At 40.3% G+C, this 22371-nt stretch overlaps 1 protein-coding gene across 1 annotated transcript in view; it reads left to right on the forward strand.

Annotated features, from left to right (window-relative positions):
• The window catches only part of SPTBN5 (spectrin beta, non-erythrocytic 5), a 99195-nt gene that overhangs the window by 22308 nt on the left and 54516 nt on the right, over window positions 1-22371 (forward strand). The window contains exons 18-33 of the mRNA XM_056344847.1: window positions 405-544; window positions 1534-1633; window positions 2390-2560; window positions 2653-2817; window positions 3559-3785; window positions 4359-4545; window positions 5810-6010; window positions 7166-7282; window positions 7875-8038; window positions 9650-9782; window positions 10582-10727; window positions 11465-11579; window positions 13509-13619; window positions 14760-14939; window positions 18990-19193; window positions 20436-20585. Coding sequence (XP_056200822.1) covers window positions 405-544; window positions 1534-1633; window positions 2390-2560; window positions 2653-2817; window positions 3559-3785; window positions 4359-4545; window positions 5810-6010; window positions 7166-7282; window positions 7875-8038; window positions 9650-9782; window positions 10582-10727; window positions 11465-11579; window positions 13509-13619; window positions 14760-14939; window positions 18990-19193; window positions 20436-20585 — 2511 coding nt within the window. The remainder of the gene's footprint in view (window positions 1-404; window positions 545-1533; window positions 1634-2389; window positions 2561-2652; window positions 2818-3558; window positions 3786-4358; window positions 4546-5809; window positions 6011-7165; window positions 7283-7874; window positions 8039-9649; window positions 9783-10581; window positions 10728-11464; window positions 11580-13508; window positions 13620-14759; window positions 14940-18989; window positions 19194-20435; window positions 20586-22371) is intronic.

Below are 22371 nucleotides of genomic sequence, written 5' to 3' on the forward strand. Positions count from 1 at the left end.
CAGGCAATATTCATAAGATCAGCGAAGGAGGAGGTTGTGTCATCTTTTCTGTTTTCAGCTGAAACTTCAGTGCTTTTGGGTCAACTGGATGGGATAATACATAGTTATGGCTTTTTGTATTGCATGTCCTTAGATGTGCCAGAGTGCTGGCATAAATTCAGACTGCAGATTTTCTTAAAAGGTGAAAATGGAATCATAATGGAAACAAAACAGAGGAACCAGATATGATACAAACACCAACTGCTTGTTTGTGGCCCTGAACATCCTTAGGGACATGCAAAATGTACTGTGTATCTCCTGCCTGAAAGAGATGGGGGAAAATAAGGTCCAGGATTACTTTTCATTGCTACAGAAACAACACAACTAAGAAAAGACTTGATCAAAATTTCTTTCTTAAAATGCAGGATCATGTAGATGCTGCTCGAAGCCTACTGAAGCAACATTGGGAATTTGAACAACTGCTAATGGCACTGAAGAGACGAGTTGAAGCACTTAATGAAAATGGGATGAACCTAATAGAGAGCAGGCACTTCGCTTCTCACATGTGAGTCCAAACTCTTTTATTTAGCTTTAATTGATCCAGTGTGATTAGGGTGAGATGAAAAACTTTCTCAGAGCCAGGATTTAGTTGACCTACAAGCTGTGATCTGCTGGGTGAAGGGGGAAAAAAGGATTTTTTAATTTTTTTTTTTCAGAAAGATACAGACTTCCTATGCTCTCAGGAAAAATAAGCTAAATGCTTTAGGTTAGAAGTGGCATTTGACAGAATGCTAGAATAATTCACCTTGTATCATAAATTACATATAGTGTTAAAATTTCTTTAATGTAAACTCATTAAATGCCGACATGAAACAGATTTTCCTTCATTTATCGGTATCACATATTAGAATTAATGTTTTCTGTTAAAAAATTACAGAAACTTCACGAGAAAATAAGTCATCAGGAGTAGCTCCTTCTTGTTTTTGTTGAAGCTGAACTGTCATCTAATTCCTTTACTCTGCTAGAGCCACTAGCATCTAGTAAGGGGGCCTCTGTATAAACAAGAATTAGAAAGATAGGTTCAGAGTTGAGCCTCTTGGGTCAAAAAGACCATGTTCTTGTGATCACTGGTGATAATGTCTTCAAAATTCCTCCACAAACCTGCAAAACTGCTCTTAAAATCTGATTTCTTGCCACCACTACCACCGTTAGAAGGCCATTTCAGAGCCTCATTGCATTTACATCACAGAGAAAATTATTAATCAGAGTGGAGTATTTGGGAAAGAGGAAGGTCTGGGTGTTACAGTCACGCATACATGACTGCAGTTCACTAATGTAACTCAGCCGTACAAAAGGAAAATCCAGCGCAGCTGGCAAGTGCTCACTGCTTTCCAGGTGAGCCCAGCATGGTCATGGGACAGGGCCATCTATCCCTTCCTCCTGTCAACAGAGGTGTTGAACTAGACACCCTTTATATCATAGTCATGACTACAGTACAACCAAGGGGAAGCAGTATGACTAGTACTGCATTGGATTTCCTGTTTTTCTTGGTAGTATTGAAGAGAGAATGGTCACTCTCCAGCAAAGGTGGGAGCGGCTGATACAAAGCAATGACAAGAAAAAACGGAGGTTGTTGGATTCCCTACAGCTGCAGGTAAAAGAACTAATACTGCAAATTTGCTCAGGTGTGTGCGAAGTATTTTTACCCTTTGCCTTAACATGGGACAAATCTCAAAATGCTCAACATTCCTACTGCAGCTCACTTTCTCTTTGGCTATGAGACAGGATTTCAATCTCCAGGGAGCCAGTGATACACTGATGATGAATCTTCAAAGCCGTGACCATAGCAAAATTCCAAAACAAAACTGGAGATACCGAATGAAAAATATGAACAGAATGTTTCATCTGCTGGATAAGTTTATTCTGTTCATTACATATTATTGTTAATAATTTGGCACAGTTACTTCCTGTAACTGTACTTTTGACACCAAATTTAGCTTCCAGTGCTGGGATACAAAGTTGTACTGGAGGATTGGACAATTACGGATGATAGTCTATCAAAAATGAAAACCTTCACTGACAATTAGAGGCAACAGATCAGTAAAAGTGGTAAAAAAGAGACAAAGAGATACTACTCCAAGGGCTTAAAAACTAGTCAGTGGTTCAAGATCATACGTCTTCAATTAAGAATTTTGGTAATGTAGAACAACTTTTACAGGAAAGCATAAAATACATGTTACACATTTTCTATATATATTCACACATACATAAATATTTTTCTATAAATCTATAAATGTACAGGGTTTTTTAGGGGAAAAAAATCAGGCTTGATCCTAACAGCAAGGATTGCACTGTACACCCACACAGAATCATAAGTTAAATTGATATAAATCCTGTTTCTTTCTCTAAGGAGTTTAATCGTGACGCTGCAGAGCTTTTGATATGGATGGAAGAGAAGTATAAGATTGCATCAGATGAATCCTATCGCGATCCAACAAATGTTCTACGCAAACTGAAGTGGCATGAGGCTGCTGAGAAGGAAATGATGGCTAATGAGGAGCACTTCACCACACTGATAAAGGTGAAGGCAGTTTTGGAGGCAAATTTTCCATCTTGTCACAGATTTCATAGATGATGATTTGCTCAACAAAATGATGTGCCATGTTTCTTCAGAAAGGAAGTCAACTGATTCAAGGCAACCATTATGCTGCAACTTCTATCCAGGAGAAGATGTCAGAGCTTCAAAAGAAGTGGAAGGAGTTGTATGGCAAGATGATAGAGAGAGGCGACAAGCTGAGACAAGCTGGGCAGCAAGAACAGCTCATGGAACTGCTCCAGGTGAGGAGGTGATGGGGAACAGAGGGGAGGAATGGCCTAGGAGCCTGGTTCCTCTGTTGTGTGGTCCTTACAAAAAAGTGCAGAATACCATTGAGAAAAATGTGTATTTTAAGGTGTCCATTTTCTCTGCAGACTCAGCAGAGAAACCCCAATGTAACGCTGACCAAGTTCACTCCAAAGCTATGAGCAGGGTAGCAGTGCCAGCACCGCACCAGGCCACAAAGCTGTTGAACTCTCCGGCCACCCTGTACTGGGAAAACAAACAGAACTCTCTGCATGGGTCAGTGCTGTGCAAACATAAACGCTTGCTTGGAGTCAGTTCAGAGGCTGGCAGCATGGCACTGTGTTCAGTCCATTGTCATCCAGGCGAATTGTATAAGAGGAACAATGTGCTGTGAAGCTGTTTAGGTACCAGTATGTCATAGGACTGCTGTTGTGTTGTAGCTACCATCTGAAGCCTTTGGATATTGTTTGATTGTTTGGTATTAGGTCACTGAAGATAGTTCAAAGAGACTGTTTTTAGCAATGTGCATTAGTGTCTTGGAGAGAAGAGTGCTCCAAAATAGCGAGCAAAACAAAATACTCCCATGAGATGCCTCTTAGAGGTACCTGGCCATCATGTTACCGAGAAACGACATATGGATTTAAAAATTGTGTCCAGGAAGCTGTCATGGGAGGTGCCGAGTGAAAGAAAATGATGTTGAAAGGTCAGTATGAGTGTGCTGTAATTTTTCCTGGCAGGATGCCAAAAAGAAGATAGAGAAAATCGAGAAAGTTCTTCAGGAATCTGAGACAGGCCATGATTTACGCTCCAGCCGTGATCTGCTCAAGCAGCACAGACAGCTGGAAAATGAGACACGTGAACTGGCAGAGAAAATGAACTCTGTTGTATCTCATGCGAGGAATATGGCCACCAATCACTTTGACTCCCAGAGGATTCTGGATGAAACACAGAAATATCTGAAAAGGTGAGATGCCACTCTCTTTTTGTCTCCATCCCTTGTGACAAATAGAATTTTTTGTTCTACCTTCGAGAAAATGCCTTTCAGTTGATTAGGTTTAACCCATACTGAGGGATGATTTTTCTCCCTGGTTGTACCACAACTGTGTTTTGATCTGCACCTACACAGCTGCCTGTTGACCTGCCTAAACCTTTATTACTGGACCTTGCTTCTTGCCTGCTGCACTCCTCCTCTAGTCCTCTGCTTATCCATAGGTCACCCAGAGCTTTCTAGGAGGTGCAGTGATCCAGCATTCAGTAGTGACTAGTTCTTTAAAACATCACAGGACAAGCCTAGGACTTCAAAAGTGTAAATCACTTTTCCTCAGCTTATGTCTAGTGTTACCGTATAAGTCTCCTTGCCAAAAGTAGCCTTCTGGAGAACGAATTCTTGTATGGGCATCCAGCACTAACCATTGACATTTAATTGCAAAGAGTTGTCCAGTGTTTTCTAATCTTTACAGTGGTATCAAAGCCTAATTCCCTTGGCTGAATCAGGATAAAACTTTGTTTTAATATACATTTAATTGGTGGCCCCTAGGTTTGAGTCTTTGCAAGCACCTCTTGATAAGAGGCAGAAGTCGCTGGAAGCTGCAGTGAATCTCTACGAGTTCTACCATTATCATGACATGGAACTGAACTGGATTAATGAACGATTGCCTATTGCCCATTCCACCAACTGTGGGAGGTCCTTGGATGTGGCTCAAAGCCTGTTGCAAAAACACAAGGTAACTCCTTTAATGAAGTGTATTACAGCATGTTGGCATGTTGCCTTTCACCTCAGCCTGCAAACCAGCACCTACGCAATTCTCCTTTACCTTCAGGAAGGTCATTGCAAGCAAAGTGGATTGCCACACTTCCAATGAGTACATTCACTGATTGTGGCGCTTGCCCAGCTAAAATGGTTCCAGTTGATTGAGACAAGTCAGAAGTGTGATGATTTGCAGAGCAAACATGAAATTCCTGTGGTAACTGCAAAGTTTGTCGTATTTTGCAGTAGTAGTCTGAGAAATTTTGTAGCTTTTCCCATTAGAAGTGGATGGAAAGCTGGTATACCTGACACTAAATAGAAAAACCCAATTGTTTTGCTTTGTGAGTTGATCTAGGTTGGATACTTTGACTGTTATACATCCTATTTTGGTTCTCTGCTTACTGCTTCATTATACATGCAGTCTTGAGGTTTGTGCATGCTAGACTCTAGGAGAGCATATAACAGCCATTTAATGTTTATTTTAGTTCTGTACTGCTTGTAAAATGCTTTGAACAAGCTGCAGTCAACATATTTATAAAGACAGGTTAACACTGATTTCTAGAGAGTCTGATTCTTTGTAGCAGTTCCTACCACCCGAGGGGCACCTCAGGGCTGCCCTGCGCCACAGACAACACTGGATTTTGCAGCACTTAGATTGCAAGTTCCATGAGAAAGTTTGTAAGAGCAGCTGGGAGGCTTTATGGAGCAGGAATCTAATGATTTTCATGGTACTGTTGACAAATGTCTCTCTTCCCATCTTCCTCCAGCCCATTCGTCTTCTGGGATATTTTATTTTCCCATCAGCAGCTCAACACTCTTCTGAAACCCTCAGCTTTGTGTCTCATCCCTTGTCCTGCTCCATCTCCCAAACCTCCCCGGCTGCTGGGCAGGGGAAGGGGTAAGGAGAAGGGGTAGGACCAGGCCAGAGCACCAGGCTGAGGACTTCAGTAATGCTGAGGGTGTAGGGAAGTTAAGGGATGTCTGCTGCCACAGAATTTCAAACAGACTCTTAGCTCCTCCCTCAATGGCAGCACAAGAGCAGAGCATTTTACAAGCAGGGCTGAGACTGGTGGCTGAGGCTGCAGCTGTTGTAGAAACAGACAGTCCTTGTGTCCACTAGCTATATACTCTGCCCACTGTCACAAGCTGCCAGCTTTGCTTAGGACGAGGACCACACAGAATTTCTTTGTCCTCGCATACCCTTCCTATATTCCTATTTTTTTCTTTTATGTCATTCCCAGGAACTGCAGGCAGAAGTGAATGCCCACAAACAGCAAGTCCAGCGGGTCCTGAATAAAGGAAGAACAATGGTTGTAGGCCAGCATCCATCAGCTCAGAAAATAAGTGAGAAATGCCAGGAGCTTGTGACTGCCTGGCAGGGCTTGGAGGAGTCCTGTGAGAAAAGGATGAAGCAGCTGCAGCACTCAGTTGGCTTCCAGGAGGTACAGATTACAGCAGTGCTTACACAGTAGCTTCTTCAGACAAAAAAGAGGACCAAAGTTTTAACGCGACTAACAAAACGGCTTTGCTGGGATTTGTATCCACTTCAGTTGCTTGAGGCCAGACTGATGAGAATGGAGGGTTGGGTTGCATAGCTGAATGCAGCCCCCATCTAGACCTGCTGCCCTAGAGGTCTGCCTTGGACTCTGTACCCATCCCTCGTGGTTGTGTATAAAACACATTTCTCCTACTTGTAGCTCCTTTCTTAATATCTTTATACAGCCTGAGGCTTTGACTTAAGTAATGCAATGGATCCTGAAGTGGCCCTTCAGACTGGAGAATTATGACAAGGAAATTGGTAAAGAAGGGATCTCTTGTGCCATCCAACCTTTACCTGTTGCAGACAACAAAATGATAATGAGAAATTGATAACATTCTTTCACTGTCAGAGCGAGTTAGGACTTTTGGCACTATTATTTTCAACAGGATACTGGACATTTATGTTTAGCTTGTTTAAAAAAAAAAAAAAGGAATGAAGTATTTATCTCAGTGATCCAAGTTTTCTGTCATCAGTGACTCATGTAGGAGTGCAGTTATTCAGATAACACATGCATTGTTGCAGACATAAACAGCATTTGCACAGAGTTCATAGGCCCACCTAAACTATGTTCATTGGGGAAGCTGATCATCTCTCTGTTACTTCCTCCGTCTATCAACAGCTATACATACTACAAGCTTTATGAAGCCTGATTCTTATAGGTGATTCAAACTTATCAGGAAGGGGAATGAGAAATATCACACTGGTATTACACAGTTAGCCCCTACCCTTAGTGAATAAGGTAAAGGAAGTCTCAAGTAAGGATAGTGATGTGAAGAAAGTGAGACAACTTGAAACTTACTGCCAGAGCGTTGAGGCCTGGAGAACACCTTAATTATCCTGCCACAGTCTTCCATCTGTGGCCTCTTTCATCTTAATATGATTTCACAGAACAGCGTGGAATAGTAGTTCTTGGGATTAAATAGTCTTTATTTGTTATTCAGTAAAAGATCACAGTAAATCCTGCAGTGCACCCTCCATTTAGAATTTATTAGGTCCAAAAAATTACTTATTTTGAAAGTTAAGGTAGAAACTAATTTACCTTCTCTTTAACTGATAGTTTCTAATGAATACTGCAGACCTGGAGGCTTGGATAGCAGAAAAACATCCCCTGGCAACAAGTAAGGACTATGGTAAGGATGAAGATGGAACACTGAAACTGCTCAAGAAACATAAGGTATTTCTCTGCTTAAATTCTGTACACAGGCTAGATCTTCTGGTCTGTCTGTGGTTGTAAAGTTTTTTTGGTACTTAAGCGTCCAGCCATCTACAAGATACTTTGCATTGATGTATGTCTACATGTGAATAGACAGAAGAGATCAATGCAGTTTACTAATCTGGTTGGAAAATATATAGTTTGAGGAAAAAGGAGAATGGTGAATATTCTCATCTTGTTTTCCTGAGGCCAAAACTGACTATGATTTGATACCTGCTTTCTAGTCTCAACAGATGCATGCAGAAGCTTTTTTTCCCCCTATAATCAAAGATGAAAATAGAGTATAATTTCAGGAATACTTTGCCTAATAATGCATCACAAAATTCCAGTTGTCTTCGTTCACCTAATTTGTTTGAATTTAGGTACACTTTTTTTTTCAAAAGAAGTTTGCTGGAGAGTTATCTAAAGTTGATCAAGTTTTGGAAACATCACATGCTTCCAGAAAAATTTTCTCTTGTTTAATGTCTCAATGATTACACCATAGGCGGGTGCAGAATTTCAAACAGTGGGTGTCTTGAACAACTGACTTTCCATCCACTCTTTTCTCTGCCAGGCACTGGAGCATGAGATTGCCATTTACCAAAATATGATGAAAGAACTGAGTGAAAGTGCCCAAACTCTTTCTCTTGTGGGCTCCATCCAGTATGTTGAGGTTGATGCACCAAAGGAGCAAGTTCATTCAAGACTCCAGGAGCTGCAAGAACTAGCAGCAGTGAGGTATAAACTAGAACTGCCTCTTGGATACTAGGTTTGATGCAGAGCCCACTGAAGTCAATGAAGGATTATCTCCAGTTACCTCACTGGAATTTAGATCATATCCATTATGTCCTCTTTTTTTCAAGTATTTAGGGAATTGCTTGTTTCTGTATTAGTTCTGTGCACCTGTGAGCTTTTCATTATTGCTAAGCAAGAACTCTACATTTTATTCTGGAGTTTTGCTACATATTAAGGATTTCAGGCCCCCAGATTTCCTCTTTGCCCTTCATCATCTTTCTGTAAAGTGACTTGAGATGCCAGATTCTTACTTGCCTTTGTGGTATTTGGAATCTGCTATCAAAATGAAAAAAATATTTTTAAAAGGTTTCCTTAATATTGCTTGAAAATGTCTTATTTCATTACATAGCAGAAGGGAGACAATCACAGTTACACTTATCTTTATGCCTGGTGGCTGCACTAATGTAAGAAGGGTTTTACACTTGAATGAGTTGTTTACTTTTCATTTCCCTTCCTTTCTATTATTGTTACATTAAGATGTTTACAACAGGACAGTTTGCTTGTGCATGGGGTTTTTAAACACTTCGGGTTTGTTCTCAGGAAGGAAAAAGTGCCTGAACAGTTTAGGTTTTTCCTCCACAAATATTTCACTCAGAAAAGGAATGGGGCTCTGCAACCAGAATAACGTATAGATGAGTCTGAATACTAGAATAATTAAGCCTAGAGGAAATGCCAAGCATCAATAGAAAAACCTGTGAATGAAAATCAGAAAAATAAACACTTAATTGAGAAATATCAAAATGTTTCTGTGTGTTGAACACAGAGATGTTTAGCTTTCATTCATGCTTAATGCTAATTTGGGTCTCATGGTGCCTTATTGGTGCTTTGGTTTGTACCTCTGATCTGCATCTGCTTGCCAGGGTGGACTTTTTCATCAGGCTACATCTCTTGTGATATCAGAGCATTTGTGAAGCAAACAGGGAAGCCACGTTCATCTTTCCTGGAACATTTGCATAATGGCCAGGCAGTGTTAGCAGATGGAATATTGATATTTTATTTACTGTGGAAGGCCTGTAACATGTCAGGCTGTATTGTAAGAAACTCCAGATTTTAAGAAATATGCAGCAGGTTGCAGTAATTTTGCTGAACAAGAAATATGAGCAGAATTGCATAAAATGATTTCATAACATTTGCCTTCCAGGCACACCATCCTCCATTAGAAAGGTTGCCTTCTCATTTTCATAAGTACTGCAGTTATTTTTTGAAAGACAGATCAGGACAGATTTGTTGGGGGGGGGGCAGGAAAGAAGGACATTCTCATGGGAAGAAAAAAACCCAAACAAAAAACCAAAACCAAAACCAAACATTCCCCCCAAAAAAACCCCAAAACCCCAAACCAGGGAGAGAGCTCATGCAGGCACAGTGCTCTTCTGGGAAACTCAGCCGATGAGTCTGATTGAGTTCCAATCTTGAGAAATAAGTCAGCTCTTACATTAAAGAGAGTGAGTCTTGATGGTGAGAGGTTTTGGGGATTAATAGGAATAAAGTTACTGATTGCCCTCCTTTTATATTCCCTTGGTCTAATTGTGTTGTCTTGTCTCCTTCCCCCAACAGAAGGAAGAAGCTGGATGATACTCTTGCCTTGCATGAGTTTCTACGAGAATATGAAGATCTGCAAGACTGGATCACTCAGCAGAAACAAGTAGCTGGCTCTGAAGACTATGGAAATGATTATGAACATGTCTTGGTGAGTTTTTTGAGTCACAGATCAAAAATCAACCAAACTCTATATAATGAGACCGTAAAAGGATTCTAAGATTGTCCTTGAAAACTTGTAAGTGTAAATAACTGGGAGACAGGAAGAGAAAAGGGTGGAGAGTGGGTGGGGAGGATTGGCTCAACAGGCAGGCAGCATTGCCTAACACATCCTGTTACTGTGGGGGCCGAGCTGCGTGGAACAACTGCATGGTAAAATGTCTGCACCTCCAGAGAGCAGCTCCTTTCTATTTTTAATAACCAGATATTTCAGTGTTGTGTCCGTTAAGGATTTTTTTCATCATAAATTCTAATATACAGACATCTGCAGCTACATGTCTTCACATGGCACAGAGACTAATCTAATGTCAGCCTGTTAGAAATCAATAGCCATTCAGTATCCTCATTTTTATAATTAATTTCAAAATATCTTGTGTCCTAGATCTTAAAACCAGACTACATTATCCAGTTATAGTACTGAATACACATTTGCATTGATGAAGTGAAAACAAGTGATAGAATAATTGAATTCTGCATTGAATGTTTGTTTTTATCCTTAGTAATTGTTTCTTCCTCCTATCCACATCACAAACCTCATGTTTTGCGAATAGCTTGTAGCTCCTCATGGTCTTTGGTGGTAAAATCCAGTCATTCTCTGCAGTTTCTCAGTCTCCAAATACAGTCAGCTTATTATATGTCTTTTGGCTATGCTCTGATAACTGGGCAGGTATGTTTGGGAAAAGAGACCACTCAAAATGCCTTTTTTGTTACTGCTGTTTTTCCTTCAAAAGCAACTTTGTGCCAAATATGACACGTTCCGACACCAGTTGGAAGCAGCTGGGAAAAGAGTTGTGGCTTGCCAGCAGCTGGCAGACAATTTGCTGAACTGTGGACATTTTGAGTCCAGGGAAATTCGGCAGAAGCAGAAAGAGCTAAGGTAAGAGACTTGTGTTAGCTCTGTAATACGTTATCCTTTCAATTCACTTTTAAGGAGGATGAGGAAGTGACAAGGAATTAGAAAAGGATAAGGCATGTCCTCCCAGTTTTCTAACTGCAAGACATGTGGTTTGCTCGCTGATACAGAGCTGCTGCCATGCCTCATTTAAAAATAGACTACTATAAATGCAGACATTATCTGCTTGCTGATTTGCCTTCTTGTAAATTGCATCAGAGGTGCTTTATAAGTAAGGGGTGAGTGAACTTCCTTTGTCCTTTGAAACAGGATCACCTAACTGAAAGGCTAGGAGTTTAGCTGCTGCTTTATTGCTTCTCATTTTTGAGTTTGAATCCCCTGACTGCTCTGCAGAACAACATTAAGATGTTCTGAGCTTCTTAGGTCTGACATCAGCCCAAGATGACCCAGAAGAGAAGCATAAAGAAACAGTACGATCTGAATAAGTTCTCTTAAGTCCTGCATATAACACCTGAAAAGTAAATTAGAGAGAGGCACCCTTATATAGGACCATCTGCTTAAGTGCCTGGAGCAGACAGGAGGACATGGACAGAGTAACGTATGAGACATGCTGCCCAGCAGGGAATTGCTCCAAGAGAATTTAATGGCAGGAATGAAAAAGTCAGAGGAGGTCTTGGTTTTAGTCTTTCTTCAGACTGTCGATCTCCTTTACTCCTGGTTTAAGTGTTTTACGTGGTTCTTTTCCCCATCCTCCCTTGTAGGAACTCCTGGGAGGAGCTGTTGGAGACCACCAGATTACGAGGCGAGCATCTGAGAGATGCTGAGGCAATTCACAAGTGTTACCAAGATCTAACAGATGCTCTGTCCCATATTGAGGTAAAAAATAATTGGAAAGTCTCATATAATGCAAACTTCATTTCAGCGTAATTTGTGGAGTATTATGATTCTCAGTGTGCTTACTGCTGACTTAAAAATGTCAGCAAGAAGCCTATATGTTAGGAAAAATGTTAAAAAAAAAAATCCTAGGAAATCCTTAGATGCCTGACTGGTTACCTTATGAGAACCATTGGTGAAACCAAGTGCAGCTGGAGTTGCTGTTCTGTGGGATGAGCTGAGAAAACCGGGGCTTGAGCTGAGTTGGCCACAGTGCAATGCATATAGTAATGTTTGCAGTCATCAGGCCTAAGAAACCGTTTACTGCCTCACTGTGGTGGTTCTTTGTAAACCATCAGCTTTATGTACTGAAGAAAGAACTGTCTTGTGAGAAAGGTGTCTGCGTTACAGTGATAGTTATAGTTAGCCTTGGAAGGTTGTCAGACAATCATGTGACCCGATGTGAAAAGACGGGCCAAAAATATTTTCCTCTCATTTCAATTCCCAGTACTGGCCATAATTTCAAACAGTCCCAGTGTGAAAACTGAGGGGAGAACTCCCAATGCAAATCTTCAGCCCTCAGTTTTATCTGAGCATCCTGAAGAATTTCACAGAGAAACCACATCCTTGCTGTAAAGAGCAGTGTGGTTTCTCTAATGCAGATATGTACAGGAGGTGGTGATCCAGCAGAGCTTCCAGTGTTTGCAAGGCAGCAGAGCTTTGTTAGGTTACATGCAGTAGATTTTCTGTTTGCTTGTGCTGGCAGAGGCAGCCCTGCCCAGCTATGGTGTTCCTGTTTTCTTTCCCTGTTATGAATGGAAAATCAAATGTCATAATATTCCACTGTATACCGGCTGGGGTTTTCAGAACCTGGGGCATATTTAACTTCAGTGATGAAGTACTTAATTCTGTGGCAGTGACAAGTGATAGTTCAGAAACACAGACTGACTGTGTCTATCCCCATTCTGAGCCTGGTCCTGGCAACCAATACACCTTCTTGGGTCACATCTTGTTAATAAGCTTCACTACTGTGTGGGAGAGCAATCCAGTTATCTTGCCCATCCTTTCCTGTGTACCCTGGTTAGATGTCTACCAGGGAAAGCCATTTCTCATAGGAACGTAGAAATCTACAAGATTTTGCTTAAGTCACCAACTCCAGTACCATCATAGCATAGGCAACTACAGCATGCATCTCTTCCTACAGGAGTTGTTGGCACCCCAAGACCAGCCTGTCAATCTGTTACAGAAAGGTACTTGTCCAGTGGTTAGAAATGTTCTTCTAATTTTCACCTCAGTTGACCTGGAGCTAGTTTCTGATAATTTTATTCTAGCAACAGTGTTGTCCTCCAGCTGAAGTGCCTTTTCTTTTTGCTTGCTGTGTTCCCAGTGCATGTCTCTGTAACAGCTAAGTCCCCCTGAACCTTTGCTGAGCTAAGTAAATGTTTAAGTCTCCTTTTATGTGACGGTCTCTCCATTTCTCTCGTCTTCACAGTAATCTTTCCTGAGCATGTATAACTAAATCTTTATCTAAAGATGTTCACAAGACAGACCACCTGTATCCCAAAGAATGCCCTGAAACTGTTGGTTGATAATGCTACTGTAAGAATTCACTATATGTCACTGCAGCAGCTGTTCAAGATTGATTCCCAGCACAGAGTCTGTAAGAGATTCTTCTGTATTGTCTGATCAAGGAAAGACTTGAACCTTCATCTCTCACACTCTGGTTGGCTAGCTTAATCACTAAGATACTTACAGCCGAATTACTAGGAAGATGCACTAGGACAGATTTTTCCAGCTTCCTTTTCCCTGTCATAGTTGAGTAACCCAGGATGTCCTTAACTGCAGAAAGAGTTGCACTACACAAGCAGGCTTGTAGTGTGTTTTGCTTGGAAGTAGAAAGTAACAAAGCTTTCTCTGATTTCTGCCTTCTAGGAGAAGTCCAAAAGTATTCCAGATGTTGTTGCTAAGGACATGAGAGGTGTGCAAACCCAGCTCCGAAACCATGTGGCCCTGGAGCATGAGCTCTCTGGGAATGATCAGCAGGTAATGGAAGTAATGTGTAGTCTTTAATGTGTAGCCAAAACTCAGGTTCCCAAGACAATCATAATAGTAATTTGGTATCGTGAACCAAATTATTACAGGTTCTCTGTGAGAGACTGGAAATCTCTAAGGATCTTCCTTAGCCTTCTGATTTTTTAATATGTTCAAGGTCTGATGACAGTGATAAAGTAGGCCATTTAAAACCTTACAAATAAGGCACATAGTATAATGAACGCTGCTGAAGTGATTCACAGGGATATTTTTGATCACTGTTTAAAATGTATGATTATGCCAGGCTTTGTGATATGTTTACCTCCGCCTTCAAAGCATTCCAGGCGATTACAAGAAAAATCTACAATCTGGTGCACGTGCAGAGAAACTGAATATTCATTGAACACAGATTGCATTGCTTGACTATGGAGGATTGTAGAAGGAAAGATGGGGTGGCAGTCTGGAATCTTCAACAAGTTTAGAGGGATAGGTATTGGACTGGGAGAAAGAAGTATAGGGCTCATTTTACAAACTTGTGAAAAGTGTCAGCTCACGAGAACAGTTTCCTTGTGTGTAGATTTGCTTAGCTTCAACTAGACCAATAACGCTAGTATGAGTTTTCATCCTTTTTAGTAAATGTAATGGTATAGTTAACACTGTGTGTGTTATATTGACATTACTTAAGTAGTTATCCCAGTAATATCAGTGGCCTCATGCCTTGGCCTTGTGGCGAATAATGCTAGAGTTAATCCCACCAGCTGCTTGTTACTTTTAAAGGTAAAAAATCATGAGATATGCATGAAGAGAATGTAGTCGCAGTTAATCTGTGTAGTCATTGGGGAAAACACAGTATGGTTAGATATTATTTACATTACAGATGTAATAAATGATGTGGTAAAAAGGAGAAACAAAATCTGTCTGCCTATTTGAAAAATTACTGTTGTGATGAGCCTTAGGAAACACTGGATGTCACTGTTATTCCATAGAACTGAAATTAGGGAAGCTTTTGTTTAGCATGAGAAAAATGAGATCAGAAAATGTTACTTGAATTGTAGCTTCATGTACAATTAACATAACCCTTATAACTTTTCTGATACTACCTGAATCTCTATGGTTCTCTTTCTTACTGTCTTCTTTTGTCCCTGTGTGTAGCTGCAGGAGCTGATCCACTCCGCAGATCATGTTCTAACCCATTGCTCAAAGAAGCAGGTGGAAGACCTGAAAGCAAAGCAGCAGGCGATAGTGACCAACTGGAAGGCCCTAAAGTTTAAAGTGGCACTGCGCAAGAAACTTCTGGAACAAGCATACAAGCTTTACCAGTTTCAGGCACATGTAAGCACTTCTGCCTTCTGTCCACTGGTACACAGAGGAAAGCTGCTTTCAATGTGTGTGAATCATAGGTGTATAGTTCCAAGCTGCAAAGTTGATTTAAAAGGCTGCAGGTGGTATCTGTGTTATTAATCAAGTATTTCAGTGCTTGCAGCTATTTAGAAGGGTGTTAGAGGCTATGGATCTTTTACCTTCTGTGTGGAAGAAGGCTTGTATCTGGCAGTGTATGGGATAACTGATAGTTGTCAGAAACTGTCATCGCTTTGCAGGAGTAGCGGTAGTCTTTTCAAAGCTCTGCAATTCCCACTGAGTAAGAGTGATAAAAACAGATGTTAGACTCCCTTTTATAATGGCTAGAAGTTTGTTCTCTCTCTCAGGGCGTGCAGTAACCCTCAGTTAACTTACTTCATGGAATGTATCAACAACTCGCTGGTCTTTGCAGTAACCTCTCCAGTTGCTAAACCACAGTGATATGCATATATCAGTGTACCATCTGCAATGCACAGTAGCTTTGTCTCCAAAGGACTCAGTAGGTTGCTGAGCTGTGATTTGCCACAGAATACTTGGCAAACGTCGCTCTCAGTGAAGTCACTTGAGCTACACTACTGCAAATCAGTAGATTATTGCTGGATGTTCTGCAAGAGCAGTTACTAAAACAGCAAGGATGCCCCCTTTTATCATGAAGTTGCTAATGTAGATTTCTAGAATACTTGTATGTCTTTTTTATTCTTGAACTATTCCAGGTGTAACTTCAATTAAAGATACCTGTGGTAGTTCACATTCTGTTTCCATGTTTGCTGGGAAGCAGAGAATATCCAGGGTATGCTCACCTGGAAAAAAGCTTTCCATGTGTTTGTCTTAAGGTTGTGAGCTGGTATCAAGACCACAATAGAGTGTACGTGATGCTTTTGTGTTAGCATAAGAGGCTTCTGCAAATTAGGCTAATCCACTTTAAGTCTCTTAAAAGTGTTCAAACCAGCATTTGGCACAAACCAGTTTATGGCACTTTGGGTTTTTGAGAGTTTGGTTGCGTGCTTTTTTTAACTGTTAAGAATCCACTATTTTGTGCAGAATTGTTGATGGGGAAATAAAATTAATTTAGAATATGACCTAAGGAAAATTAGAGTGGCTTTACTGATGTAGGTGAAGGGTTCATTTGTCTACTGTCTTTCTGACAGTACCTAGCAATGATAGTAAGAACAAGGCAAACTTCTTCTAGTATGTATTCTTCTAACATATATTAGACTCTTGAAGTCTTCAGCCTGGGGGCAGCTTCATCAGGAGATGGATCTTTGTGGATTTATCTGTTATAGCATAGTCACTCAGTTTGCTTTGTTATTGATTGATTTCAGAACTTTATGTCATAAATTTATCTATTGACTTCAGATAGAAAATGTCCTGGTTGGTGAGGGTGCTTTTTTCTTTTTATTGCTGGAACGATACAAAATACCTTTGGTTTGCATTTTGGCTGAAGTCTGTGATGCATCTTGTGATCTGAACGGCAAATCTGTAGCCTGTTTCTTGGTCTGGCAGAGTGTCCTTTCATCTTCATTGGTAAATTTGCAAGCAATGAACACCTTAGAAATGTATAAATCTATCTGTCAGTGCTTAATAGAGGGCTACACAGTCATTAAGGCACTTTCTTAACATCATAAAACAAAATGACCGAGCCAGGTGGCTGTATTCTCAGGGACATGCCTAGATGGGATTATGCCTCAGGTACCTCTCTGTCTCTTTGATGTCAGTCTGCTGGCAAGAAGTATTCCTGATCCTCTCAATTTTCACCTCCTTTCCTGACAATAATTCCTGAAGAAATGAAGAGCTGGTTCCACAAGTTCGGTAAGCTCATCTTTCTGCCCAGATGGGACAAGGCAGGATTATACAGCCATGTCTAATGACTGTAAGAATCTCAGTAGATCTAGGGTAGGTAAGAGCAGCTTTGCTGCAGAACATTCCCCAAACTGCTGAGCACGAGGCAATTTTGCTCCCTTTCCTCTTTCAGCTGTGCCAATAGGTCCACAAAATTTTGATGTTAGTCACAGCTGGCTGGTGTACATTTTTCATTAGTGTTGTTCATATGCAATCCATGGGGCTTTTTTGTTATGAAATTGTGCACAGATTAAGAAGGGAAACAAAACCAAATAAGCGTTCCCATGAAATGAGAATTCCGCACAGTCATCAAGTGTATCTCCTTTCATTCCATCAAGTACGATTCTAGTCTGATTAAACAGCAGAGCTGGCCCTAACTGACAATACACGGTAACAGCAGAGGGCTCCAAACCTTCCAGAACACTCTGTCAAAGCAGAGGAATTTAGACATAGGCTCAAAGTACTTCTGAATGATCTGAGGTTCTTGTTCTGAAGATTGTGCTAGGATCAGCATGGTCTCAGTTGAGCTCTGCTTATGTGTTTCCTGCAGGCTGACGCCTAGTCTGTCATTAAATGTTGCTGGCAGTGGCAGTCCAATAACCTCTTACTGGCTCTTGACTCATTTCATTGCATTAAATATCCTGAGATTAATAAAGATATTTTTTTTTCCTAATTCTTAGTTTACAATCTCAAGGATTCTTAGACGTTTGCCATGCCAAGTGCAATGTCAGTTTCTACAGTGACATCCAGCTGTTGTAATTAGTTCTACAAATCAAAATGATGCCAATATGTGTGCACTATGTGGACCCCTCTAGAAGGACCACAGTCCTTTAGAGTAATTTTGTAGCTATGTTCACTGGCCTTAAGAAAAGAGTACCTTGGCTTTAAAGCCTAAACTCTTAGGACCCCAGATTGGCCAATCTCAATTTTGTGGTGCTTTTCTGAAAATGTTTTTTCCTGGCCAGCTTTGAGCTGTACAAAATTTTGATGATACGGATAAAAATCCTTGAGTAAAATGGAACAGGCACAAAGCAGTTTCCATTACATAGTTTCCTTCAGCAGAAAAGCCAGCAACCATTCACAACAGGAAAATTTTTAGTTTTCTGCAGTAAAAGAGCGTTTTTCTTCAGCAGTTACTATATATAACAGGTTTTTTAAAATACACTTAAAAACTTAAAGATTGTTAACTAACTCAGAATCAAATAAACTAATCCAAATATAATCACATTATAACAAAACTTAATTTATCATCCATATAATCACCAGTTCAGTCCTTTGCAGCCCTGTTTTTTTACCAATGGACACATAAGAGCAAAACACCTATTACAGATTGAAGTGAGGTGCTTAAAGTAAGTGGACTGGTGAAGGTGCAGAATCAAATTCAGAAAAAGACATACAGGGAATGTCACAGAAAATGTCAAATTATTTTTACTTGCACAAATTTCGCCAGTCACAGTCAGAAAATAATTCTTGGAGATTTGGTTTAGGATGTACTTGCTCATAATTGCCTCAGCTGAATACTTCAGGCGTTTTAAGGTACTGTAAATATGTTTATTGGTTCATCAGATTTTGAAAGTGAACTAACATTACATCCTTGTTCCTTCTAGAACTGTGTTTCTGTGCCATTCTCAGTTGTATAGTCACACAATTCAAGAGCTGAATCTGCATACTTGATAATGCTTAAGCATTTTTTTCTGTCTTGCCTTTTTTCCACCTTTATTAGAGTGAGTGGATTTGTTTTTCACCTGCAAATTCTCAGTCTTGTTTTAGAGTATGTGTACACCTTAAGTTTCAAATAGACATGTATTAGCCAAAGCTAAGTCACAGAAAAGTAGGGTGATATTATTCTATCCTCTGTGAAGGAATAACACCAGATAATAACACTTAAGAAATGACAGACTAAAGGGCAATAAAAGATATCATGTTGTCATTGATGTCATATAACACAGTTTGATATGATATTACATTATGATCCATCACAGTATGTAGGAATTCTTGCAGTCATGTTATCCTCCCTTGTTAAAATTCTAGAAGTACTCTAAACCCTAATGAATTTTTTTCTTTCTTATCTGTGATTTTATTACCTATTATTCACTTAAAGTTGAACAGCTAGTTTATGGTTTTCCTGCCTGATAACCCAAGCTTGAGCTCTAACCTCAGCTTCCACATTTTCTTGCGTTCCAGGTGTGGGACTATATCTTATGGACAGCAGAAATAATAAGGGAAATGAGAGCCAAGGAGACTATTCGGGACATTTCTACTAGCAGCCTGAGACTTACCCAGCATCAACAGCTACTGGCAGAGATTGAAGCCCGAGAAGAGAAGTACAGTCATGTTGTACAACTAGGACATTCACTCTTGCAAGATGAGGAAACAGCTTCAAAGGAGGTAACTGAAGCTCGTTTGAGTTTGGGCACACACATTCAGCTGCTCAACACCAGTGTAACTATCATTCTACACTATATTGTGCTGTAAGCATACAAAAGCATGTGTACACTCACACAATTTCCATATACATGACTTACATTTGCCTTAATGTGTTATCTAGTTTGAGCAGAAAAACACCTGTTCCATATCCTACCTGAGCAGTAGACGAGTGCTGGCATCTCCTGAGGGCCCACTGCAGCAAAGCTGGCTTATTTGAGAAGTTTGCTGTGTTCTGAGCAGTGGAGATAATTCTGCCAACTTCCCAAACTGGGTTTTCACATGAATACTATGCTTCGTATTACAGTGCTATATCCATACCAGATCAGGCTGGACAAAAACCTGTCAACCAAAGAATGAGAACACTCAAACATATGAGAGAGTTTAGAGATGAATTGAAACATTTTCTGTAGTAATGATTTCTGCTGGTATATTTAATTCCCTGCAAATGAGAGATGGAAATCAAAATGTCAGTTTACTCAAGACAAATAGCTTCTAAGATTCTTACAGTATTATCTCTTTTCTAGTATGTACTGGTTTATTTCTCCACTGACAATTCATTAACTTGTCTCTTGATTATCTTCAGAAAACGGCTGAGTTTGTGCAAAGTACTCTCCCATCTGACCAAGCTAATTCCTGAAAATTTTGCAATTGAATATTGCAATGTATTACCACAGTAACTAGAAATCTTCCTGTCTGTAAAGTCCCTTGCCTGTAGAAAACTGTAGGGAAAAATATTTATAGAAGGCCTGTGGATATACAAAGTTTGGAAGGTGAAATTACATGGTCTAACATTGAGGCATGTATTCACTGATTAGGAGGATATGGTATGTTGGTAACTTCTCTAAGTATCTGTCCTATCCCAATTTGAAGTGCTATAATTGCACTGTTATGACTAAAAGTAATGAAGAATTAGGATTTAATTCTGGTAGGTACACTTGTGAAACAGTTATCTTTCTTTGCTCTTGGCTTGGGGTGCTGTATATGCTGTAAGAAGCACTTCTCCATTCCGGAAATGAGATACCTCTGATTCTCTTTCTCACCAGATGTAAGTGCTAGAGCTTGTTCTGCTTTTTTCTGTTTGATAATTCTGTTGCAATTCAAAGGGCTTATCCACCACTCCACTTAATCCTTTCTCCTCGCACCTTACCCTGGTCCATGTGGTATAAAGACCAACATGAGTTTTCCATTGGAAATGGTTTTCAGGTTCAGCAGAAGCTACAGGCTCTGTTGGAAGAGAAGGAAAATGTATACAATGAATGGAAACAGAAAAAGGAGTGGCTGGAGAAAATACACCAAGAACAAATGTTCTACAAGGATTGGGATCACCTGGACATGCTCCTAAACTCACAGGAGGTGAGTGAATTATAAACTTGAGGTAAGTACTTAAACCCTTCAAGCATTTGAACTCTTCCAAACTAAAAGGGGCACTGCTGTTCGCCTACAACTTAAAATCCTGTGTACTGACAAGACACACTTTTTTGTTGCTATAATATGCATTGTGATATCCCTTGGAGACCGTAGCAATGTACAAGCACCTGCATTTCTTATGGGGCTTAGGTGTGGACCAGAAGCAAAAAGATGATCCTTAGCTGAAAGATAATTCATTGCAAATGAACACAAGAGCCAGCAGATCAGTCACAACAGAAGAGGGAGTCAACAGTCCAGTATTAGTCAACTTGCATGCAAACTGCTTAGCCACTGGCAAGTTGTTCTGTGTGCTTCAGAGAGAAGGGAAATTGTAAACAGTATTTGAAGGAGGACAGGGAGATTACTTTGCTGGAAACTTCACCCCAGGCTGAGGGTTAGTGCTGGGGAAATGCAGCTAGTAGGATATGGATGTTGGCAGTGTGAGTTAATCCAGGAAAAGGAATTGACTTCTCGGTTCTGCAAGGCGGTTGATAGCAGTGTGGACAACAACTGAAAGAATTTGATTGTAAGGAATATTAGTTTCTGTTGGATGCAGTAGAGAAAGATGAGCTAATGAAACAAGCCCTCTCATGAGAAGAACGAGCTGATATAGTTAATGCAAAGACAGAAGGAAGTTCTTATAATCATTTTGCAGCTCTTGAAATAGATTTTTTTTCCACCAATATTAGATTATCTTTTGTTGTTCTTGCACTTTCCTGGATTCATGCAACCTTCTAAAAGGCTCCAGCTTGAGGTCTGACATATGCTGTGACAAAACTGAGTGCAGAATTCAGACATCTTTTCCAGTCACACTCTGCAAATTCATGGATTGATAGATTGCTGTATGTGTGCTGAGACTTGGCATGCAAACCACATCAGAGGATTGAAGATTGCCCAACTGAAGGGTTGAAGCAAAGCTGAAGGAGTGTTGTATCTCTGGGTCATTTTTTGTTAAGGAACTATAATTCTTAATTCTCCAAGACCACTGGCAGCATAATGTAATGAATGGCTCTCAGTTTGTGCTGAGCTCTGTTTTCCACCAGTGCTTTGTCACTGGCACTAAACCTTTTGGAAAACCGACCCTGAACTGTGCCATGTGGTGGTACTTAACCCATTGGGACTCATGGGCTTGGAGCCTTCTGCCGCTCATTCCTTGAAGGAAATGCGTATCTCCATAATTCCCTACAATTGGCACCCTTGGCAAGCATGGCCTGCGTTCTGAGTTGGTGCTGAAACATGAAACTAAGAGTGTTTCACCTAGGTTCAGTTTCTGGAATAAAATATTACATAGTTCTGCCCATAATTTTTTTTATTTGTTGCTTAATTAACAAATGGCACAATTTGCATTATATCAGTCTCGATTTCCTACCAAGCAGTGATACTGCTTGTAAGCTAAGCTCCTGCATGAGTAGCATTGTCAGGGAAAATATAAACTCTACCTAATTTTTTCAACTGTATTCTTTCTCTTTTCATGAAATGGAGATCAGCCAACATGCAGAGACTCTGTGGCTGTGGCATCTGCTTTGCTGTATATACCTCAGAGGTAAATAAATGCATAGGAAGCTACTATGGGGTAGCGTTTCTTCTTGCCCCTCAGTCATGAGTCCTGGTGGCAAAAGACTATGTTACCCTTACATGAAAGAGGCTGCATCTGGCATTTCTGGTATGCCCTCAGCACATTCTGTACAAGTAAACTGCAATTCATATTACTTCTTTATTCAGGTGAATTTAC

The sequence above is a fragment of the Falco biarmicus genome, chromosome 7 (assembly GCF_023638135.1).
Source record: "Falco biarmicus isolate bFalBia1 chromosome 7, bFalBia1.pri, whole genome shotgun sequence".
NCBI lineage: Eukaryota > Metazoa > Chordata > Aves > Falconiformes > Falconidae > Falco > Falco biarmicus.